A 17,089-nucleotide genomic window follows, 5' to 3' on the forward strand; every position below is an offset into this window, starting at 1 on the left:
TTTAGGAGTATGTAGTTGTATGTCTTTAGCAAAAGAATATGAAGACATGTGCAAGATATCTTGAGGGAAAGCTATGCAGTATTCAACCACCCTGGCTGTAAGAGTGGGGTCAGCATGGCTGGTAGCAGAGGCCTGTCCATCTATCAATTTTATTTTATTTTTTTCTTTTCTTCCTGAGAACACCACCACTCTATCGAAATCCTTAGATATTACTAGAAAGGTGTAACACGGGGAAAATGAGCTTGGATGAAACAAAGGCTTAATTCAGTGAAGTGTCATGAAAGAAGAGAAGTCAAAATTTTTCTGATGGAAAGAAGGGAACTTATCAAGACTGTCTCTTTAATTTCCCTACAATACTTGAAGCAGGCTTCTAGTATTTAATGAGCTGCAGAACACAATGGCAGCTATAATTTGGCTAATTAAAAATGACAGGCCAGGATTCTTCCTCAAAGACAGGAAAAACCCACTCATTTCTCTTAATTGTTGCTTGGCAAGTCTGGATTTTCTCATCAGCACAGCCTAGTGAAGTACTTCTCTGGCCAGATCAGTGCCTGGGCCCATTTCTGAGAACACATCTCGGCTGGGCGATGAAGTGTCACGCGGAGATCCGCAAGGTAGCTATGCACGGCTGACTTTGCCACCCAGAGCTGTGCGGTGGAACCCCCTCAGGTACCAAGTGGGATTAGATGTATTGGAAGGCAACAAGTCTCTGCCAATTAGTCCATTCTGTTAGTCCACACGGATGCATTTTTGTTGCTCTCATTACCTGGAGCTGCAGGATTAGAGCTAGCCCACGTACGCTTACGCTCCAGTAACACCATGTAGTTTCCTTTATGCTTTTGCTGGATGGTTTATTGTCACAGCTAGTAGAGCAACACCTCACCAGTTTAATCCCACCACCTTTCCCTAGCCTACCTTCCTTTGCTGCTTTCCCTACATGCAGACACATTCATTATCCATTTCTTCACATTCCCGTTAGCCACTCACTCAAACTTAAAACTAAGCTTAAAATTTGGTCAAAGCATCTTTCTTTTCTTGCTCCCTGTTTCAAGCTGTTATGTCAGGGATGGAGGGTTCTCATTTTGCTAAGTCCAAGTAGGGAGTTACTGGTATGAGTTGTGCATACTCTGCAGCTTGAACCAGGTACTTAACATCTCTCAGCACCTCAACTTGCTATCTGCAACATGAGATGAAAAAAAGCCTGCCTGGCTTAGATGCTCTGAGCTTTCCCATACTGCTTTTTGCAATTTGTTTTAAGATCTTATGACGGAAGGTTTCGTAGGGACATAATTATTTTTTTTCTGGGTGCTATTAGTGGATTAGCCGTGCATTTTTTGTAGCCACTTATGTTTACACCAGTCAATAATCAGTGTAAAAACCAGCAAACGTGAGTGGTGCCAACCAGTTTGTGCTCATATTGCACTGCTTAAAATGTGAGTGAAAATCAGTGATTAGGACTGAACAACTTTGTGATAGTATCCCATCCCTCTTTCCTGTGTATTTTTTCACTTTTCATCTCCATGGGTTATATCCATTACCTCCACCAATTTTTTCAACGAGTCTATGCTTTTCTCTGATGCATATCCATACCGCTTTATCCTGACTGCTTCTGCCAGCCTTCCTACATCTGTGAGCATTCCTGCTTTCAACCAATTGCTCTTGAGTCCCACTGGAGGACTACTGTGTCAGAGCTGCCTCTTCCCTGCCTGCTGGCAGATGAAAATGGTTATTCAGACAAGGATGCAATAAGTTCTACTGTGCTAGTCCAAAGGGAAAGGATGCCTTTTGGAATGGCAACGCGTTCATAACATCCAAATCAAGTAACTCTGCCTCTTGCAGCTCTTTAAGTACAGCAGGATAACTTACCCATACATTGGCACATACAAATGTGGTATATATCCATGGTCTTCCATTAATGTCTCTGAAAAGGGAGCAAAAATAAAAATATTTAAAATTCTCGGATCTTTCAGTATTATGGGTGGGCTGGGATTCAGGAAAGACTCTGGATTTGCTTAGATTTAAGCAAAGAACATTGAAAATAGAGATTGAATAGTTCAAAGTGTGTGTAATAGGGCATGAGGCCACTGCCAAATCATTTGCTAGTTTAAGTAAGCTCAAATGTGATATCTAATTACTATTATGTCTGTGATGTCTGCTTGGTGGTCTCTGCAAAAACCAAGTTTTGAACTTGAAGAGATTCCCAGTGTACAGCTACAATAGCTCTAAAGCAACTAACGCTGACCCAAGCCTGCAGATTTCACGCCTGTCTTAGAAAACTTCTTGGGTGTATTTCCATGGCAGTTTAAGCTGGTCTAAATCAGAGCTGGAACAAGCATAGATCCAGCCAGGCACTCGCTTTGTCCCAGCACAAGGTTTGTCTGATGGTGAGGCAGTTCAAAGAGCAAACCAGAAAATTAACAGATATAAAACTGAAATTACCAAGTTGAAAAAAACTTTAAAAACTTTTTGCTCACTCAGCTGCCTGAACCAGTTTGCAGTGGGATAAGGAAAATACCAGCAGCTGACACCATCGTCCTGCACCCTTACACAGTTGAGGAATGTGGATGGGTCAGACATTGGAGCAGTTCTCAGGCCCCTCTCCTGAGCACTAGAAATTTGTTGGCAGCCTTTCTGGTCCTGTGCTTTTTTCTTAACCTTGCTCTCCTTCACAGCCTTTCCAACTTGTCTCCCTCGGTGTGCCTGAAACCTGGCCATTTTGTACTTTTTTCAACTCCGTTCTCCATAATTGCCTCCTGAAAGTGCAACCTACTTTCCTGTTAGCTACTTTTCCCTCCGGTGAAGTCTGAGGTATGCAAGTTTGAAAGACTTTTCCCCTCCCTTGTGCAAAAGACAGCATGAGGCTAATAGGCAGCATTTTCCACCAAAAATATACATGCCCATTACACTTGCAGAATAAACAGTATCCAGAATTTGCTACTTCTATGGACTTCCCAGAAGGACAGGAGTTCTGATATGTAAAATGATGATCCAAAGGATGGGGCAGGGTCTATTTCTTTCATTTTATTTCTCATTTTATTATCTGTTCCTTAATGACATCTATGCTGGTCTTCTTTATAGGCTTCTTGTTATAGAAAGCCACAGCTATAAAAGCAAACAGTATACAAGACTTATACTATGGGTGTATATGCAAGCTCCATTTGAGATGATACTCCCCATGTTCTGAGTTAGTCTCATTTATGCAACAGCAATTTTGTACCCTTGTAGTCATGTAAATGGGCTTTAAAGAAGACATGACTATAATTTGTAGCTAGCCTCAGGACATGAATTCCCTCCCACTGTTTGGAAATGTGTTATCAAGCTGCATTAGGTTTCAAAACAATTTTTATGCAAGAGAAAAAAATTGTGTTGAAGCATTTATTGCAAGATTGAATGTTTTGTTTCTGTTTGTGTCCTGGTCAGCAGAAAGAAGGTAATGCTAGTTTTCAGAGACTATCAAGAATTTCATCACAACTAATGCATCCCTACAAACCATTTCAGCTTTGACAAAACAACATTTTTCAATGCAAATTCATTTAGTTGGATGTTCTCATTGGTTCCAATCACCTCACCTCCATTTTAAGCTCCTTTTTATATGGCTACAGTGCAGTAAAATGGTCAGGCAATGCGGGTTAGGAATAGTGAACTCCTAACATAATGTCCTGCTTCTGTTGCACCCCTTACAATACAATTTGACAGAGTATTTATTGTAAATAATATTGTTTATGAAAAACAATACTTTTCAGGTCTGACATCGTTCACTAATGCATACTGAATACAATGCAGGATAATTTTCAAAAGCTTTGCTTTTGTTTCCTTTTTTTTTTTTTTTTTTAAAGTCAAATGTTCTGACTGCTCTGATCATCTTTAAAAGGGCAGGTACTGCTTAGGGATAAATCAGTCTACTTGAGCACCTAAGAGCGTTGTCTCACATTATCTCATTGGCAAAGTTCCTGAAGCTGTATTTTTAATCTGCAATTAATTGCACACTGTGGAGCAATTCTGCCATGCTTCTCAGGCTAAAGCTTTGAGGTGGCCAAGGAGAGATGAGCCAGTGGGAAGCAAGCTATTAGCCCTTGCCTACCGGGTTTTATAGCCAACAAGTAAACCACTACTATTCTGATGACATTGCACAGCAGGTTAAGTGTGTATTCTTCAGATATGCTGTTAAGGTTTTCTTGACCTGCAGGCCTCTTTATGGCGAACAAATATTTTGGCATACGACAAAACAAGAGAACTGACAGTGCTAGAAGGTGTACTAAGTGTATATGTCTTTGCAGCTGCAATGGCAGATGGCGCTTGGTCAGGGTTTGGCTAACCAGAGGCAATGAGGTGCAGCTGTGTTTCTCACTTCTGTCGTTAAACGCCCTCCTTTGCTCAATGCTTTCACAGTGCTTTCATCCCCTCCCTGGGGAAATGTGCCTAAATATTAGGTCCATTTCACAGATGAGAGACAGGAAGAGAGACAGGAGAGGGTTAATCCACAGCCAACTCGCCCTTCCCTTCCTTCCCGTGCATGCTCCTCTGAGGCACCATCTTCACCTCCCCCTGCTCTGCCAGGCCTACGTATATTACTTTACCTCTTAGACATTTTATGGGGCTTCCAAATAACTGTTCCCACTCCTGAGCATCTTTCCAGCTTACATATCCTTCTCCCTCAAGCCCTGTTCTCCGTTAAAGATCCCTTCCTCTGGAAACTTTCTAATTTCCCTGTTCGTGTCCCCTCCAATTGCTGCCTCCAGCCATCAGTCCTGAAGATGGAATTGCCGAAGAGATTACACCCACTGGGAATAAATACCTAAATGCTGAGGCTTAGCCATGTTTGTTTCAATTTCTACACCTTGAAAAAAAGCACAGTGATTTCCCGTCAGTCCTCCAGAAGAGGGTTAAGATTAGGTAAACAATGTTTGAAAAGCACTTTGCAGATGGGGGAAAAAAGGCCAAGCATTTCCAGAGATCTAGTGAGAGGAAACCTTTTGTTAACTGCATGTCTCAAATCGGTTTCAACATTTTCCCCCCCCACTTCTTATAGTTGCAAGCTTATTTAAAAGGAAAAGAAGTGTTCACTTTTTTTGGCACTTGCAGTTTGAAATACATGTTTCTGTGACATTCCTTTGGCTTTTCCCGTGTTCATTTCTATGCTCTCTAAGTGCTTAAAAAACATGAGCTCCTAAGACAATAGAATTTTTAAATAGTCAGAGTCTGATGTCCATAGGAACTGAGGGAGCTGGGAACCCCTTGGATTCATTAGATACTGGATTTAAGCTACATATGCAAGCTAGATGTTTGCATTTCAAAGATTTTTTGTTTATATAAGTATTTAAATAGGGTGTTCAGGACTGAAGAAGGGTAATCCCCAGAGATCCTTTAAAATGGCAAAGGAAGAGAAAAAAAAAATCGGGCAAAATGTTGCAAGAGCGGAAGGGATGGCTCAAGCTGGAGGGACTTGCAACTGGTTTCTGACACTGACTAGTAACTAAACTGGTAAAAAGTTAAACTCTTGACATGATTTAAAATGCAGGCACAGCACATCCTTTCCCAAGGAGCAGGAGTGCCTTTTTAGGGACCCTGCAAAAGGCTGCAACAGTAATTCATTTGATTTAACTGATTTTGCTACTTTTTCTCTGGGAGGTGATAAAGCTGGTTGTCAAGATAGATAAGAATGCTGCATTGTGGACTGTGTGCTCACAATGTTTTCCAATTTAAGCCTTCTATCACCGGGGCTTTTTCATCATCTTCAGGCAAACTCAAAGTGTTACAGTTTGCTATTCTTTTAGTATCTCAAAGTACACCAGGCATATAGAAAGCAACATGTGTCCCTGACTAAAGGAGGATTTCCTAATTACTATTTTATTATGTATCTTATTACTTTCTAGATGCTTCAATCAATGCCTTGGCCACTGCACAAATACAGAGGAAGACTTTGTCATGGTAAAATGAGTTTATCACTAAAATGGATGATTCAGGTCTAGCATAGAAGAAAAGGGAGTTCTTGAATAGAGACCTGAGGGAAACATGGTAGTCCACACTGGTCCCATGCCAGCCAGCTCTGGAAGCATCTTCTCTGCCCATCTTGGTGGCACCCCAGGCTCCATCCACGTTGTCCTTGAGGCAGCCTGACTTCTACAGGTGATGTCTTCGCTTGCAGCAGGCAATATTAGGACCTCTTCAGAAAAGACACTGAGCAACCTTGTTTGGGCAACGTTGCAAAAGTGGAAAGTATGGCTCAAGGTGGAGGGACTTAGAGATTTGGCACGTGTCACAGCAAGAAAACATCATTTGGCTAAGAGCAGTTTTATTAACAGAATGACATTCAAAGGTCATCAAAAGGCATCTGAAGCTCATTGATATCCAATGGCAAGTATTTAAGGAGGAAGAGCAGTTGTGAATAAAATGGCACAGAGAGGAGAAAAAATGGGATTAAGCATTAGTCAGTAAATCTGGAGTTGCTTAATTGAGAAGAAGATGCTAAGAGGTTTTTTGACAGAAAAGTTTTTAAATGTATTAAATTAGAAACCAGCCTTTTACCGATGATTTTTCAGCCAGGCTTTTTAGTTCTTCAGAGCCTGAAATACTTTCCAGATTCCTGGGAAAGAAAGGGTATTCCTCTTTCAAATACTGATTGCTCTTTCCGTACATGCTAAAGAAAGCTAGGCATGGCTAACTATTATTTCAGGAGTTAGTAGATGATTGTGGATGGTAATTATATCTTGTTGAAAACATCCCTTGAGGTAGGGATGAAATGGAGGCAGGGTGAAATGGGGTAATTTGTGACCCTTCACTTGTCTTCAATTACTAAGGACAGCCTGTAACAGAGGACAAATAAAAAAAAGTATAATAAAATAAAAAAGGCTTTGGCTTCAGCCAGATGAAACATCTCTCTTTGCTAAACAAAGCACAAACATCATCACTTTTACATGCAAGTTCAAGCTAGGCATATGCTGGAGTGCCCTGGCTGAACTGGAGTGGGAATGAGGTGAGCACCCGCTGACATACAGAAGATGCTCTGTATCCTCCACTTAGAAATTACTCTTCTTCCTTATCGAAAAGGAAACACAGCTGCTCCTGAGACCGGGCACTACCACCAAAATAACCACAGCACCCAACCAGAGGAAGGCCTTTCATGGGAATTTACGATGCCCCAGGGGGTGAGGCTGGAGCCTGGCTGAGCTGAGGGCAGTGCTGCCCTCCCATGGGCTGCACCAGTAGCTCCAAGGATCCATACTGGTGTTCAGTGCCCGCAGATGCTTTAGCTATTTTCTGTACAACGGTCCCCTACCTCAGGTTTGCTCAGGGTTTGAGATTTTGACTTTAAACACCAAATTTGATGCCTTGGTCCTTTAAAAACCACTGAAGTGGGGCTATTAATTTCAGTAGGAAAAAGAGCTTATGTAGGTTTCTTTTTTTTTTTCTGTAGGAGGTATCCACTCAACTAATTCATTGAATTACTTCTTTTTTACAGAATAAATTTCGTGATGCTTTTTCTCATATATCCCAGTTTGTAAGCCATCCCACTTATATGCCATAAAATCCTAATAAATACATATCAGACTTAAAGAGCTTCCACAAATGTCATTATTTCAAGGCAACCTACTCATTCTTCAGAAGTGGAAAGCCAGAACTCCTCCAGTGTGAAACACCTACCCACCAACAGATTTCCAATTCCCTGTTTTATTCCTGAGAGGCTGCCAAATGGAGAACTTCTGTTTTACGAGCAGGGATTCACACCTGAACCAAACACTGGACATCCCCAAAGAGCAAATAGTGAAACTTTCAAGGATAGATAATTTGAACTATGGGCACCTCAATATAAATACATACATTGCAGGAGAAAGCATAACAAAAGTGAAGGTCACTTCTTTGGATTTATGTGGATTATCACATATATATTTATGGGTTTATATGGTTTTATGTATAGATATGGGTCCATATATTTATGGATTATCACAACCTACTTTAAAATACCTGAATGGCAGTGTGTAACACCTGCTCTGGTAAGCACTCCTGCATTGTTTTCAAGTTAATGCATGCAGTGGATGCAAACAAACAGCAAACCAAGGCGAGCTGAAGCTCAAGCATTTTTTGAACAGTGATGTCGTGTGCCCTGAGCCAAACAAGTTGTGTGGGGCAGAAGACAAAAAAGCAGTAGCAGCTGACCACCTCACACCCCCAGCAGCACTGAGCTGTGCAGCTGAGGTGTTCATTTTCCCACCAGACCCCACCTCGTCCACAGGCTCGTGACAGCAAGTCCCACCCCAATGGAAGATCTCTCCTTTTCTCCTTCAGCCCAGCTTGCTGGCAAGGACCTACAGGGTATTGGCCTTGACAAATTGGCTCTGGCAGCTGCAGCCACAGTTCCTCTTCTGAGGGCTTCGATGGGACACAAGCCACGCTTGCACAAGGGGGTTTCCCTGGCTGTAGGTGAGATGCTAAGCAAGGCTTGAGCTACAGAGAATGTCACGCTCTGAGCACTGTCAGCGACCACTTTGCACAGTGACAGCAAGAGCTGTGTGTCTAATTTGGGCAGCAGCAGATGGATCATTTAAGACAGAAAGAGACTGGCACTACCAGCAGAGCGAAGGGATAACGTGTTCCTTCTGCAGTACAAATCTCACAAGTGACTCATGACTCTTTTGCAGCTCGCACTGGCATCCTTGGGCCTCTGTGACTGTGACTGCACATTTTAAAGGTCAGGATGTAGTGTTTCTTCCCTGGTACATTTGAGTGCATACCGGTGAGAATTTTGCTCTGAAGAATGTCCAGTGCACACGATGGTTCCTTACGGTTTGATTGGCAGGTTGCTTTTCTCCTCCTCTTGGCCCAGGGATAAAGTTTATAAAATAACCTAGTCAATAAACCTCTCAGGAGAGCTTGATTCCTGGATGCTCGTTGCCTACCTAATTATCATGTACATGACTGGTATCAAGCAGGCCTGGTGCTTAGACTCTTGCGTGCCTCAGCCACACCCACATTCCTCCTGCCAGCCCTCAGTTCAGAACAGATTTTGATTAACTTTCATCAGATGTTTAAGGTGGCCTAAGCCTTTTCTTCTTTGTGTAGGTGTTTAAATTTCACCACCTTACACTTAAGGACGTACTTCATTGCTAACTAGAACAGAGACTGGTTTGGGCATGCACTTAAATGGTCTTGTCTAATGGTCTTACTTAAATAGGACTTGCCATGACAGCGAAGCCCTGGCGTTAGCTGAGCTGTGTGTGCAGATTGCCCACGTACAGGAGTTCATGTGCTGCTGCTCATTGTGAAAGCTCATGGTGATGGTTCACCTGTAACTCCCTGGCGTCAAGGCCATTTCACCACTGTCCATGCTGGAACATTAGAAAGCCCAGTGCTGCATGGTGTTGAAAATCCCGTTGCTTTCCTCCCCAAAACTGAATTGCCATCTAGATCGGGTAGTAGCTTTGTGTGTAAATTTCAGTTCTGGGTACAATGTACCCTGATACCTCACAATTTATACTGGCTTGAACTCCGCGTGATCAGAATCAGTGCAGGCTGTGCTCTGCGACAGGAAAATCCCACTGAGAATTTCTGTCACTGTAATAGTGTGGCCAGCAGGACCAGGGCAGTGATCGCCCCCCTGTACTCCGCGCTGGTGAGGCTGCACCTCGAATCTTGTGCTCAGTTTTGGCGCACTCACTTCAAGAGGGATGTAGAGGTGCTGGAGCATGTCCAGAGAAGGGCAGCAAAGCTGGAGAACGGTCTGGAGCACATGTCTTACGAGGAGCAGTTGAGGGAACTGGTGTCGTTTAGTCTGGAGGAGACTCAGGGGTGACCTTATTGATCTCTACAAATACCTGAAAGGAGACTGTGGGCGGTGGGGGTCGGTCTCTTCTCCCAAATAGCAAGCGATAGGACAAGAGGAAACCACCTCTAGTTGTGCCAGGGGAGGTTTAGATTGGATATTAGGGAAAATTTCTTCACCGAAAGGGTTGTCAAGCTCTGGGACAGGCTGCCCAGGAGGTGGTGAAATCACCATCCCTGGAGGTGTTTAAAAACTGTGTAGACGTGGTGCTTAGGGACGTGGTTTAGTGGTGGGCTTGGCAGTGATGGGTTAGTGGTTGGATTTGATGGTCTCATCAACCTAAATGATTCTATGATTCTATTCTGACTATATGAAACTGCTGGTCAGAAGAGCCAAAGGATAAGAATATCCCAGTGTGACTGTATCCTTAAGTCTCCTTAAATTCTATTGGTAATTTTTGTTTATTAGTTTATATGGAGAAAAGCAAACTGATACAGACTGCCCTGTGTACCCCAGGCTGGAACACCGTGCAGGTAAGAAACCTGCTCCATTTGCACAAAAGTTGAAATAGGCCCCGCTATCTTAGCAGCTTGGTAGTGTTTCTTTCATACATTTCTGAGATGCATCCAGGTGAAAATAGTAATAATTCACCTTTAACAGTTACGTAAAAGAAAGACTGTGGCTTCAGTTCAGCTTCCCTTCAACAGTGAGCTGAAATTTGCAACCATGTTTCATAACAGCACCTTTATGGGCAAGCTTGCCACAGAGGCCTGGGACAGGTGACCTTTGCAAATGAATAACCAACCACTTTGACTTTAGAAATAGTCTTTCATCATGAAGTTGATCCTGGGAACACACCCTCTGCCTGCATGGAACTTATTTTTCAGTAACTTAAAATCCAAAACCTTCTAATCTGTGCTTAAAATCGTTATGTGTATTTCTGCACAGCATGCTAACATAATTAGGACTATGGATCATCTTCTGCATTTTACTAGTGATATTGCATATAAAGTCCTAAAAATGCCTGTCTTCATTCCTTAAAAGCATATGGAAAAGAATGTTATTTCTTAAACATATCTTTAGTTTTCAAATATAAGCTTGTTCAACCTCTGCTGAAAAAGAGGCCAAAAGAAAGAATAAGACAGCTCAAATATTCAAACCCCATCAAACCAGTAACAATAATAATAATATTAATAATAAAAAAATAACAACCTATTGATTTGTCAGGTTTTATTTTTAGCAAACTTCAAGTTGTCATCTTCTCAAGACTTTTTCGTCTAGATGTCAGGGCCAAAAGGTAACCCTTCCTTCTGTTTCATAGAAGGTAAGATACTGAAAAAATACGCCATCATGAGATAAATGACAAATCATGAGTCGGCAAAATTGCTCCAGGGAGCTTATATTTTCTTCCAGGTTGTTTTTTTGTGTGACATTGCCTGAAGTGATTCCCTTACCTCTTGGGAGTTTGGCTGAGAGACCAGGCAATAGTCCGTATTACTGACAATAAATTAAAGACATTTGAAAACTTTGTATAAAGACACAGTTGATCTTCCTGTATTCTGGGAAAGGGGAGGAAGGGGAACAAAGGAGGAAAGGAAGCGCTTTTTTCCCTGTTTACACATCTTCTAACCTGTAGTATGGGAATCCATGCAAAGATCCACACCGTTTGTTAGAGCTTGTTGTAAAAGTGAAAACACTAATAGCAGAGATGGTAGCTGGGGAGCAGTATCAACATGAAAAAGAAAAAAAAATATGTCCTGATATATATGAATTATATATATACACTACTCTAAATAAAAAATATATACTACAGCTTTCCTATCTGATTTTTAAACGGGCCACAGATTAACCTCATTCACACCCTCACAAACCAGTTTTAGCAGATCCAGAGCAATGGTTACGGAACGAATAAACTGAGAATATGAAATTGGGTTTATATGTTGTCGAAATTAATGGAAACTCTTTGCCTCGGTCAGAAGTCAATATTGGAAAAAAGATGGGATAATTTAACAAACAAAAGAAATGTATGTGAATCGTGTTGAAGGTTATGTTGTTAGTTCCTCCTTTAGCTTCAGCATTCAGTCCAGTGTCCCAGCGCATGCTTTTTATTCTTCTTAATGGATTTCTCCCTTCTAAAAGCACTGCTGGAGAAGTTTTAGGCCTGCTGAACAAAACCCCCACAATGCCGATGACCTCTTTGTAAGAACTTGGTAAGGGAGGCTTTCTACTCAAAAGACACATTGTGGCTGCCTGTACGCAGTGCAGTGACACACAAAGTGCAGGAAACGGGTCTCCTCGGCTTGTGTGTGTCTCGGTGCTCTCCACAGCTCATTCATCCAAACTGTGATGGTCACAGCTAGGTGTAAAAGCTGAGCCAGCAGCCTGCGGCAGCCAGGTTCACAGGAGGATCTATCAATAAGGACAACATCTCTAGATCAGCAATGAAGCCTCTGTGCACTCAGAAGGCTCTGAGGCTTTGATAATTTGAACAGGGGTTATGCTATAGAGGTGAAAAAACAGCAGGTGGAGGAAGACTCAGACTGGTCCTATTACTGCAAATCCAGCTGTGGCAACGGCAACTCTCTTGGACAGGGCACCTTGCTCTGTGGGGCACATTTCTGGCCCTTGATGGGGGTGTGAGACTGGACCCCTGCTGCACTCTTATGAGTGCCACTTCCCAGAGCAGGGGTGCGGGGCTCCCAAACTGGCACTGCTGCCCTGCCTGCTCCCCTGCCTGCCCTGTGTTGCATCAGGATTCACCTGGCTTTTAACTCAAGGGATTACAGACACATTTTTCGCTCTAAGGCTCTGTACTGTGCTCACTCTTAAGTCAGTGTGACTGTGGGCCCAACAGTCATTAAAGATCTATGCAAGCTATATGTTTTTTTAGAGAAAAACAGATTAAAAAACCTCAAGGGCAGCTGCCCTGGGCAAGTAAAATTTTATAGTAGCCTCTCCTGTTGTGCGGGCTTGTCAGTGTTTGTAAGTTTCCCCACTGTGTCCTTCTTCCATTCACAGCCCTGAGTCTCACTTTCATTTCTCCTGGGCACTTTAGTTTCAGTTCTCTTTCCACATTGTCCTCTTGCTGCCAACTCCCTCAGCTACTGAAATCTTGGAATATCTTTCTCTTCTTTTTGTTTTCTTATCCTATTCCTTTTCCTTTTTTTTTTTTTTTTTTTAAATTTTCCTGACTTCATGTCTTTCACATATGTTTTTCACAAGTATCACAGTTTAAGCTATTAAGAAAGGGGAAATTAAGGGCTGAGTTAATCAGGTTCTTAAGCTTATTTGTGAAACTAAGTATTAGCTTGGGACCTACAACAAACAAGGATGGGCACAAGTAGTTTCTGGACCCATGGAATATACTTTCAACCATTACCCTTATACACGTGTCATTTATCTTACCTTTCTGGATTTATGGATGGAGCAGCGGACCTTCTCTTTCTGTCATCCCCCTCCTCCCCTTGCCCCAGAATTAAATTCCTTTTTCAGTCTCTGTGATGTTATCTGTTTGGAGCTGTGTCACATTTTATTTGAATCACATATTGTTAAAGTAGGAAACATTATTTCTAACATCAGATCATTGTAAATCTGATCCTGCAAATTCTATTCAGGCTAAATATCTTTATTCTAACTACTAAGCAGAAACCTCAAGCCTTGTTTCTGTTTCCATGATTCCAGCTTGGCACATCCCCTGAGATAGTCATGGTAATTTTTCTTTGAAAAAAAACCATAATGACAATATGACAAGAACTGCTGTAATTCTAGAATTACTACTTCATAATGACAATGTAAGACAATATTATCCTGAGGTATTATGATAGCTGCTTGGACTAATAGCTGTAGGGATCTGGAACAATTCACAGGTTCAGCCAGGCCAGCCAACAGCATACAATAAAAAAGGATAAAATGGGTTTATTAGTACCTGTTCTTCTCCCTCTTGGTGCTGGGACCAGCAAAGAACTGCTGGTGGTCCAGGATGAAAGCGTAAAACTTGACCCATTTCACACTCCTCACTATACTCCTGATTCCACACGTCCTGGAAGAAGCGGCTGACAACAGTGACAGCGCTGCTGTGATGCTAACGAATAAAGAGAGCTGTAGTGAGTCAGGTTCAAGCGCATTTCTGTTACTAGAAGAGGAACAAGTGGCAACTAGGAACGTATAAACCTAACACATTACCTGCAGGTTAGTCCTTTTAATTTTTTTAAATAAAATACATATGCTTGCTGCATATATATAAAAATGCAGGACATTGTTTATTCTAAAACCACCATTTGAGACTGCTTTGTAGCAAATCTAAGTGATGCGTGCAAGATTAAGTAAATGTCATGCAGATTATTATAGTTTAATAAGCAGGCTCTTTCTTTGTTAGCGTGATCAGCTTCTGGACAGACAGATAAGGGGGAGTTAGCATTGGCAATTTATACTTGGTTGTTGTAAGCAGTTCAAGGATGCTGCTTTGCATAACTATAATTAAAACACATTTTGTTCTTCAGTGTGTTGTCCCGCAAGCCATGGGCTCGACTCCGATTTCAAATATACTGTCTTTATGTACGTGTGGAAACCAAAGTAAGGAGCATTGCAACTTTCTGATTACTCAAGAGTACTGCTTAATCTTGTAATTGTAGGCTCTTCGTCGTCATGGATCACCACAGTTTGGAACAGAACAGGAGGAATGAGAATGAAGCAAGCCTGCTATTTCAGGCCACACTATCCCTAAGCTGTTCTGCCATACTTTTTTATGTAATACTCCCTGTATTTCCCTGCTGCAAAACAACCCGGTAGAAAGCCACATGATACTGTACAGCAGTAATTTAAAAATGGGACATCTTACAATGCCAATGGTTTCAACTGCTTTGGAAACGTAAAAGCCTGTAGCAGCCATGTTTCAGTGATGACCATTGTTCCATTGGCGTGGGTAAATCCGTGTGCCCCTGCACACCAGAGCCCAGCCTCCAGTCAGCACCTGGCCTTATGCGAGGAGAATCTTTCAGCTGCACAATAGGGAGGTTTGTTCCTCGACCGGCCTCAGGTGAGCTGTTGAGCTGCTCCCAATTGCGCGCGTCATTGCACTCGTTAGGCACACGCGAGGCCGAGCCAGGAGCCAGGCCGCGGGCACCGGCCCGCTGGGGGCGGGGGGCACGGCTCCGTGCCCGCGGCCACACCGCCCGGCACACCTACGCCTCAGGGCGCCGCGACGGGCCCGGCCCAGCCCCCGCGGTCCGGGGTCACGCACCGCCGCTCTCCGCTTACTAAGAACCGAGAATCGGCCCGGCCGAGGGAGCGAGGGCTGCCTCGCCTCCGGGACCCGGGGCACGGCGCCGGCCCAGCGCGGGCGACAGCGAGGCCGCGGCCCCGGGCCCGCCCTGCGGACGGAGCGGCGCCTGCGACGGAGGCATGCCGGAGCTGGCGCAGAGGGCACCGGCCCCGGGACCCCGGCTCGCCCGCCCCGGCTGAGGCGCGGCGGCTGCCGCATGCCCGGGCCCAGCGCGCGCAGTACCGCCCTGCCCAGGCCCCGGCGGCGGGCGCCGCGCACGCGGGCGAGCGCGCTGACGTCGGCGGCGCTGATAGGCGGAGCAGCGCGCCCCGGCCGCCCCCTCCCGGCCGCATCCCCCCGCCCTGCCCCCGCCGGCAGCTCGGGCTCACTCCGCGCCGGCCGGGGCCGCGAGCGCCAACGGCCGCCTCCGGCTCTGCGCGCGCGCGAGGGCCGCCGGGCGCGCGCACGGGCGCTGGGGAAAGGGGGGGGGAGGGGGAACCGCTGCAGGAGCCGCAGCCGCCGCGAGCGAGGCCCGCCCTTCCCCCACCCTCCCGCCCACTCCCCACGCGCGCACACGCCGGGACCGTTGCCCCTGCGCGCGCCTCTCCCGCGCCGGCGGGCCCGCGGCAGCATGAGCGGCTCCTCCTGACCGCCGGCCACGCCGCGCCGCGTCCCCCGCCGCCGGGCCGGGCCCCCTCCCGGAGCCGGGCCCTGTCGGATGCACGCGTCCCCCCCGCGCCGAGGATGCTGAAGATGAAGCTGCCCCTGAAGCAGACGAGCCACAAGGCGGCGGCGGCGGAAGAGGCGGCGGCGGCGGCGGCAGCCGCGGGGCTGGGGCTGAAGGAGCCCGGCGGCGCCCTGGACTGTCACCTCCAGCTGCAGCAGGTGCCCCGGGCGCCGGCCCGCGGGGGCGCCGCCGCGGGGAGGGGGTGCGGGCTGGAGAGGCCGAGCCAGCTGCACGGCTTGGGGCCGGGGCCTGGGCCTGGCCCGCCGCCCCCCCCCGCCGCGCTCCCCGCTCCGGGCGGCGGCGGGCCCGGCTCGGCGGCGGCCCGCACCGACAAGGAGACGGTGTACGAGTGGTTCGGGCTGGTGCTGGGCTCGGCGCAGCGGCTGGAGTTCATGGTGGGGCTGCTGGACCTGTGCAACCCGCTGGAGCTGCGGTTCCTGGGCTCCTGCCTGGAGGACCTGGCCCGCAAGGACTACCACTGCCTCCGCGACTCGGAGGCGAAGGCCAACGGGCTCAGCGACCCCGGGCAGCTCGGCGACTTCCGCGACCCGGCCGTGCGCTCCAAGCTCATCGTCTACCTGGCCCTGCTGGGCTCCGAGAACCGCGAGGCCGCCGGCCGCCTCCACCGCCTCCTACCCCAGGTGGACTCCATCCTGCAGAGCTGCCCGGCGCGGCGGCCCCCGGCGGGCGCTGCCGAGGAGGAGGGGGCCGAGGAGGAGGACGTGGTGGTGGTGATGGACGGAGCTGGAGAAAACGGGCAGGCCGGCTTCCCCGCCGCCCAGGGCCTGGGCTTCGGCGCGCAGGAAGAGCTGCTCCTGCTCTTCACCATGGCCTCGCTGCACCCGGCCTTTTCATTCCACCAGCGGGTCACCCTGCGGGAGCACCTGGAGAGGCTGCGGCGGGCCTTGTGCGGGGACCAGGAAGAGGAAGGCTTCGGTCGCCACCAAGCCCAGGTAACGCCGCGTCCTGGGCTCTTCCCGCTGCGCCATCTCATCAGGCGGTTTCCTCCTCCTTCCTTCACCCCCTCCCGACTTTCCAGGAGCTGAAGGCGGCCTCTTGCCTTTCCCCGAAGCCCCCCGTTGGGATGTGGCCCCTCCCGTCTCGCCTCCTTACTCGTCCTGCCGCCCCCCCCGCCCCCCGCGGCAGTGTAGGCCCCGGCCACCCCCACCAGCTGTGTGGAGTGTCTAGTACGAATTTCTTGTTGTGACATAACAGTGCCTGACTGTGACGTAGTAGAACTGGGGAGGCAGGGTTTCTTTTTCTAGCCTGCCATGCTTTCTGGAGCACTGTCTTTTGAACCCTGCCTTGCTGGAGCCCAGGGTGCCGTGCAATGCTGCAGCTTGAC

General features: G+C 46.6%; 1 protein-coding gene and 1 long non-coding RNA gene across 5 annotated transcripts in view; one reads left to right on the top strand and one right to left on the bottom strand.

The window, feature by feature from the left end:
* Positions 1-10,972: 10,972 nt before the first annotated feature.
* LOC114014698 (uncharacterized) lies at positions 10,973-14,844 on the bottom strand. Its single transcript, XR_003558300.2, has 2 exons — positions 14,595-14,844; positions 10,973-13,838 (listed from the first exon to the last, which is right to left on the bottom strand). It is a non-coding gene; the product is annotated as an uncharacterized LOC114014698 (long non-coding RNA).
* The window catches only part of ZCCHC2 (zinc finger CCHC-type containing 2), a 47,338-nt gene continuing 45,092 nt past the window's right edge, over positions 14,844-17,089 (top strand). For 2 of the 4 annotated variants that reach the window (XM_014276554.3, XM_027799233.2), the window contains exon 1: positions 14,844-16,697. In XM_014276554.3, coding sequence (XP_014132029.2) covers positions 15,762-16,697 — 936 coding nt within the window. In that variant the 5' untranslated portion in view covers positions 14,844-15,761. The remainder of the gene's footprint in view (positions 16,698-17,089) is intronic. The other 2 variants (XM_005434854.3, XM_055704234.1) reach the window with 2 other exon arrangements.

Source organism: Falco cherrug, chromosome 3 (genome assembly GCF_023634085.1).
Source record: "Falco cherrug isolate bFalChe1 chromosome 3, bFalChe1.pri, whole genome shotgun sequence".
NCBI lineage: Eukaryota > Metazoa > Chordata > Aves > Falconiformes > Falconidae > Falco > Falco cherrug.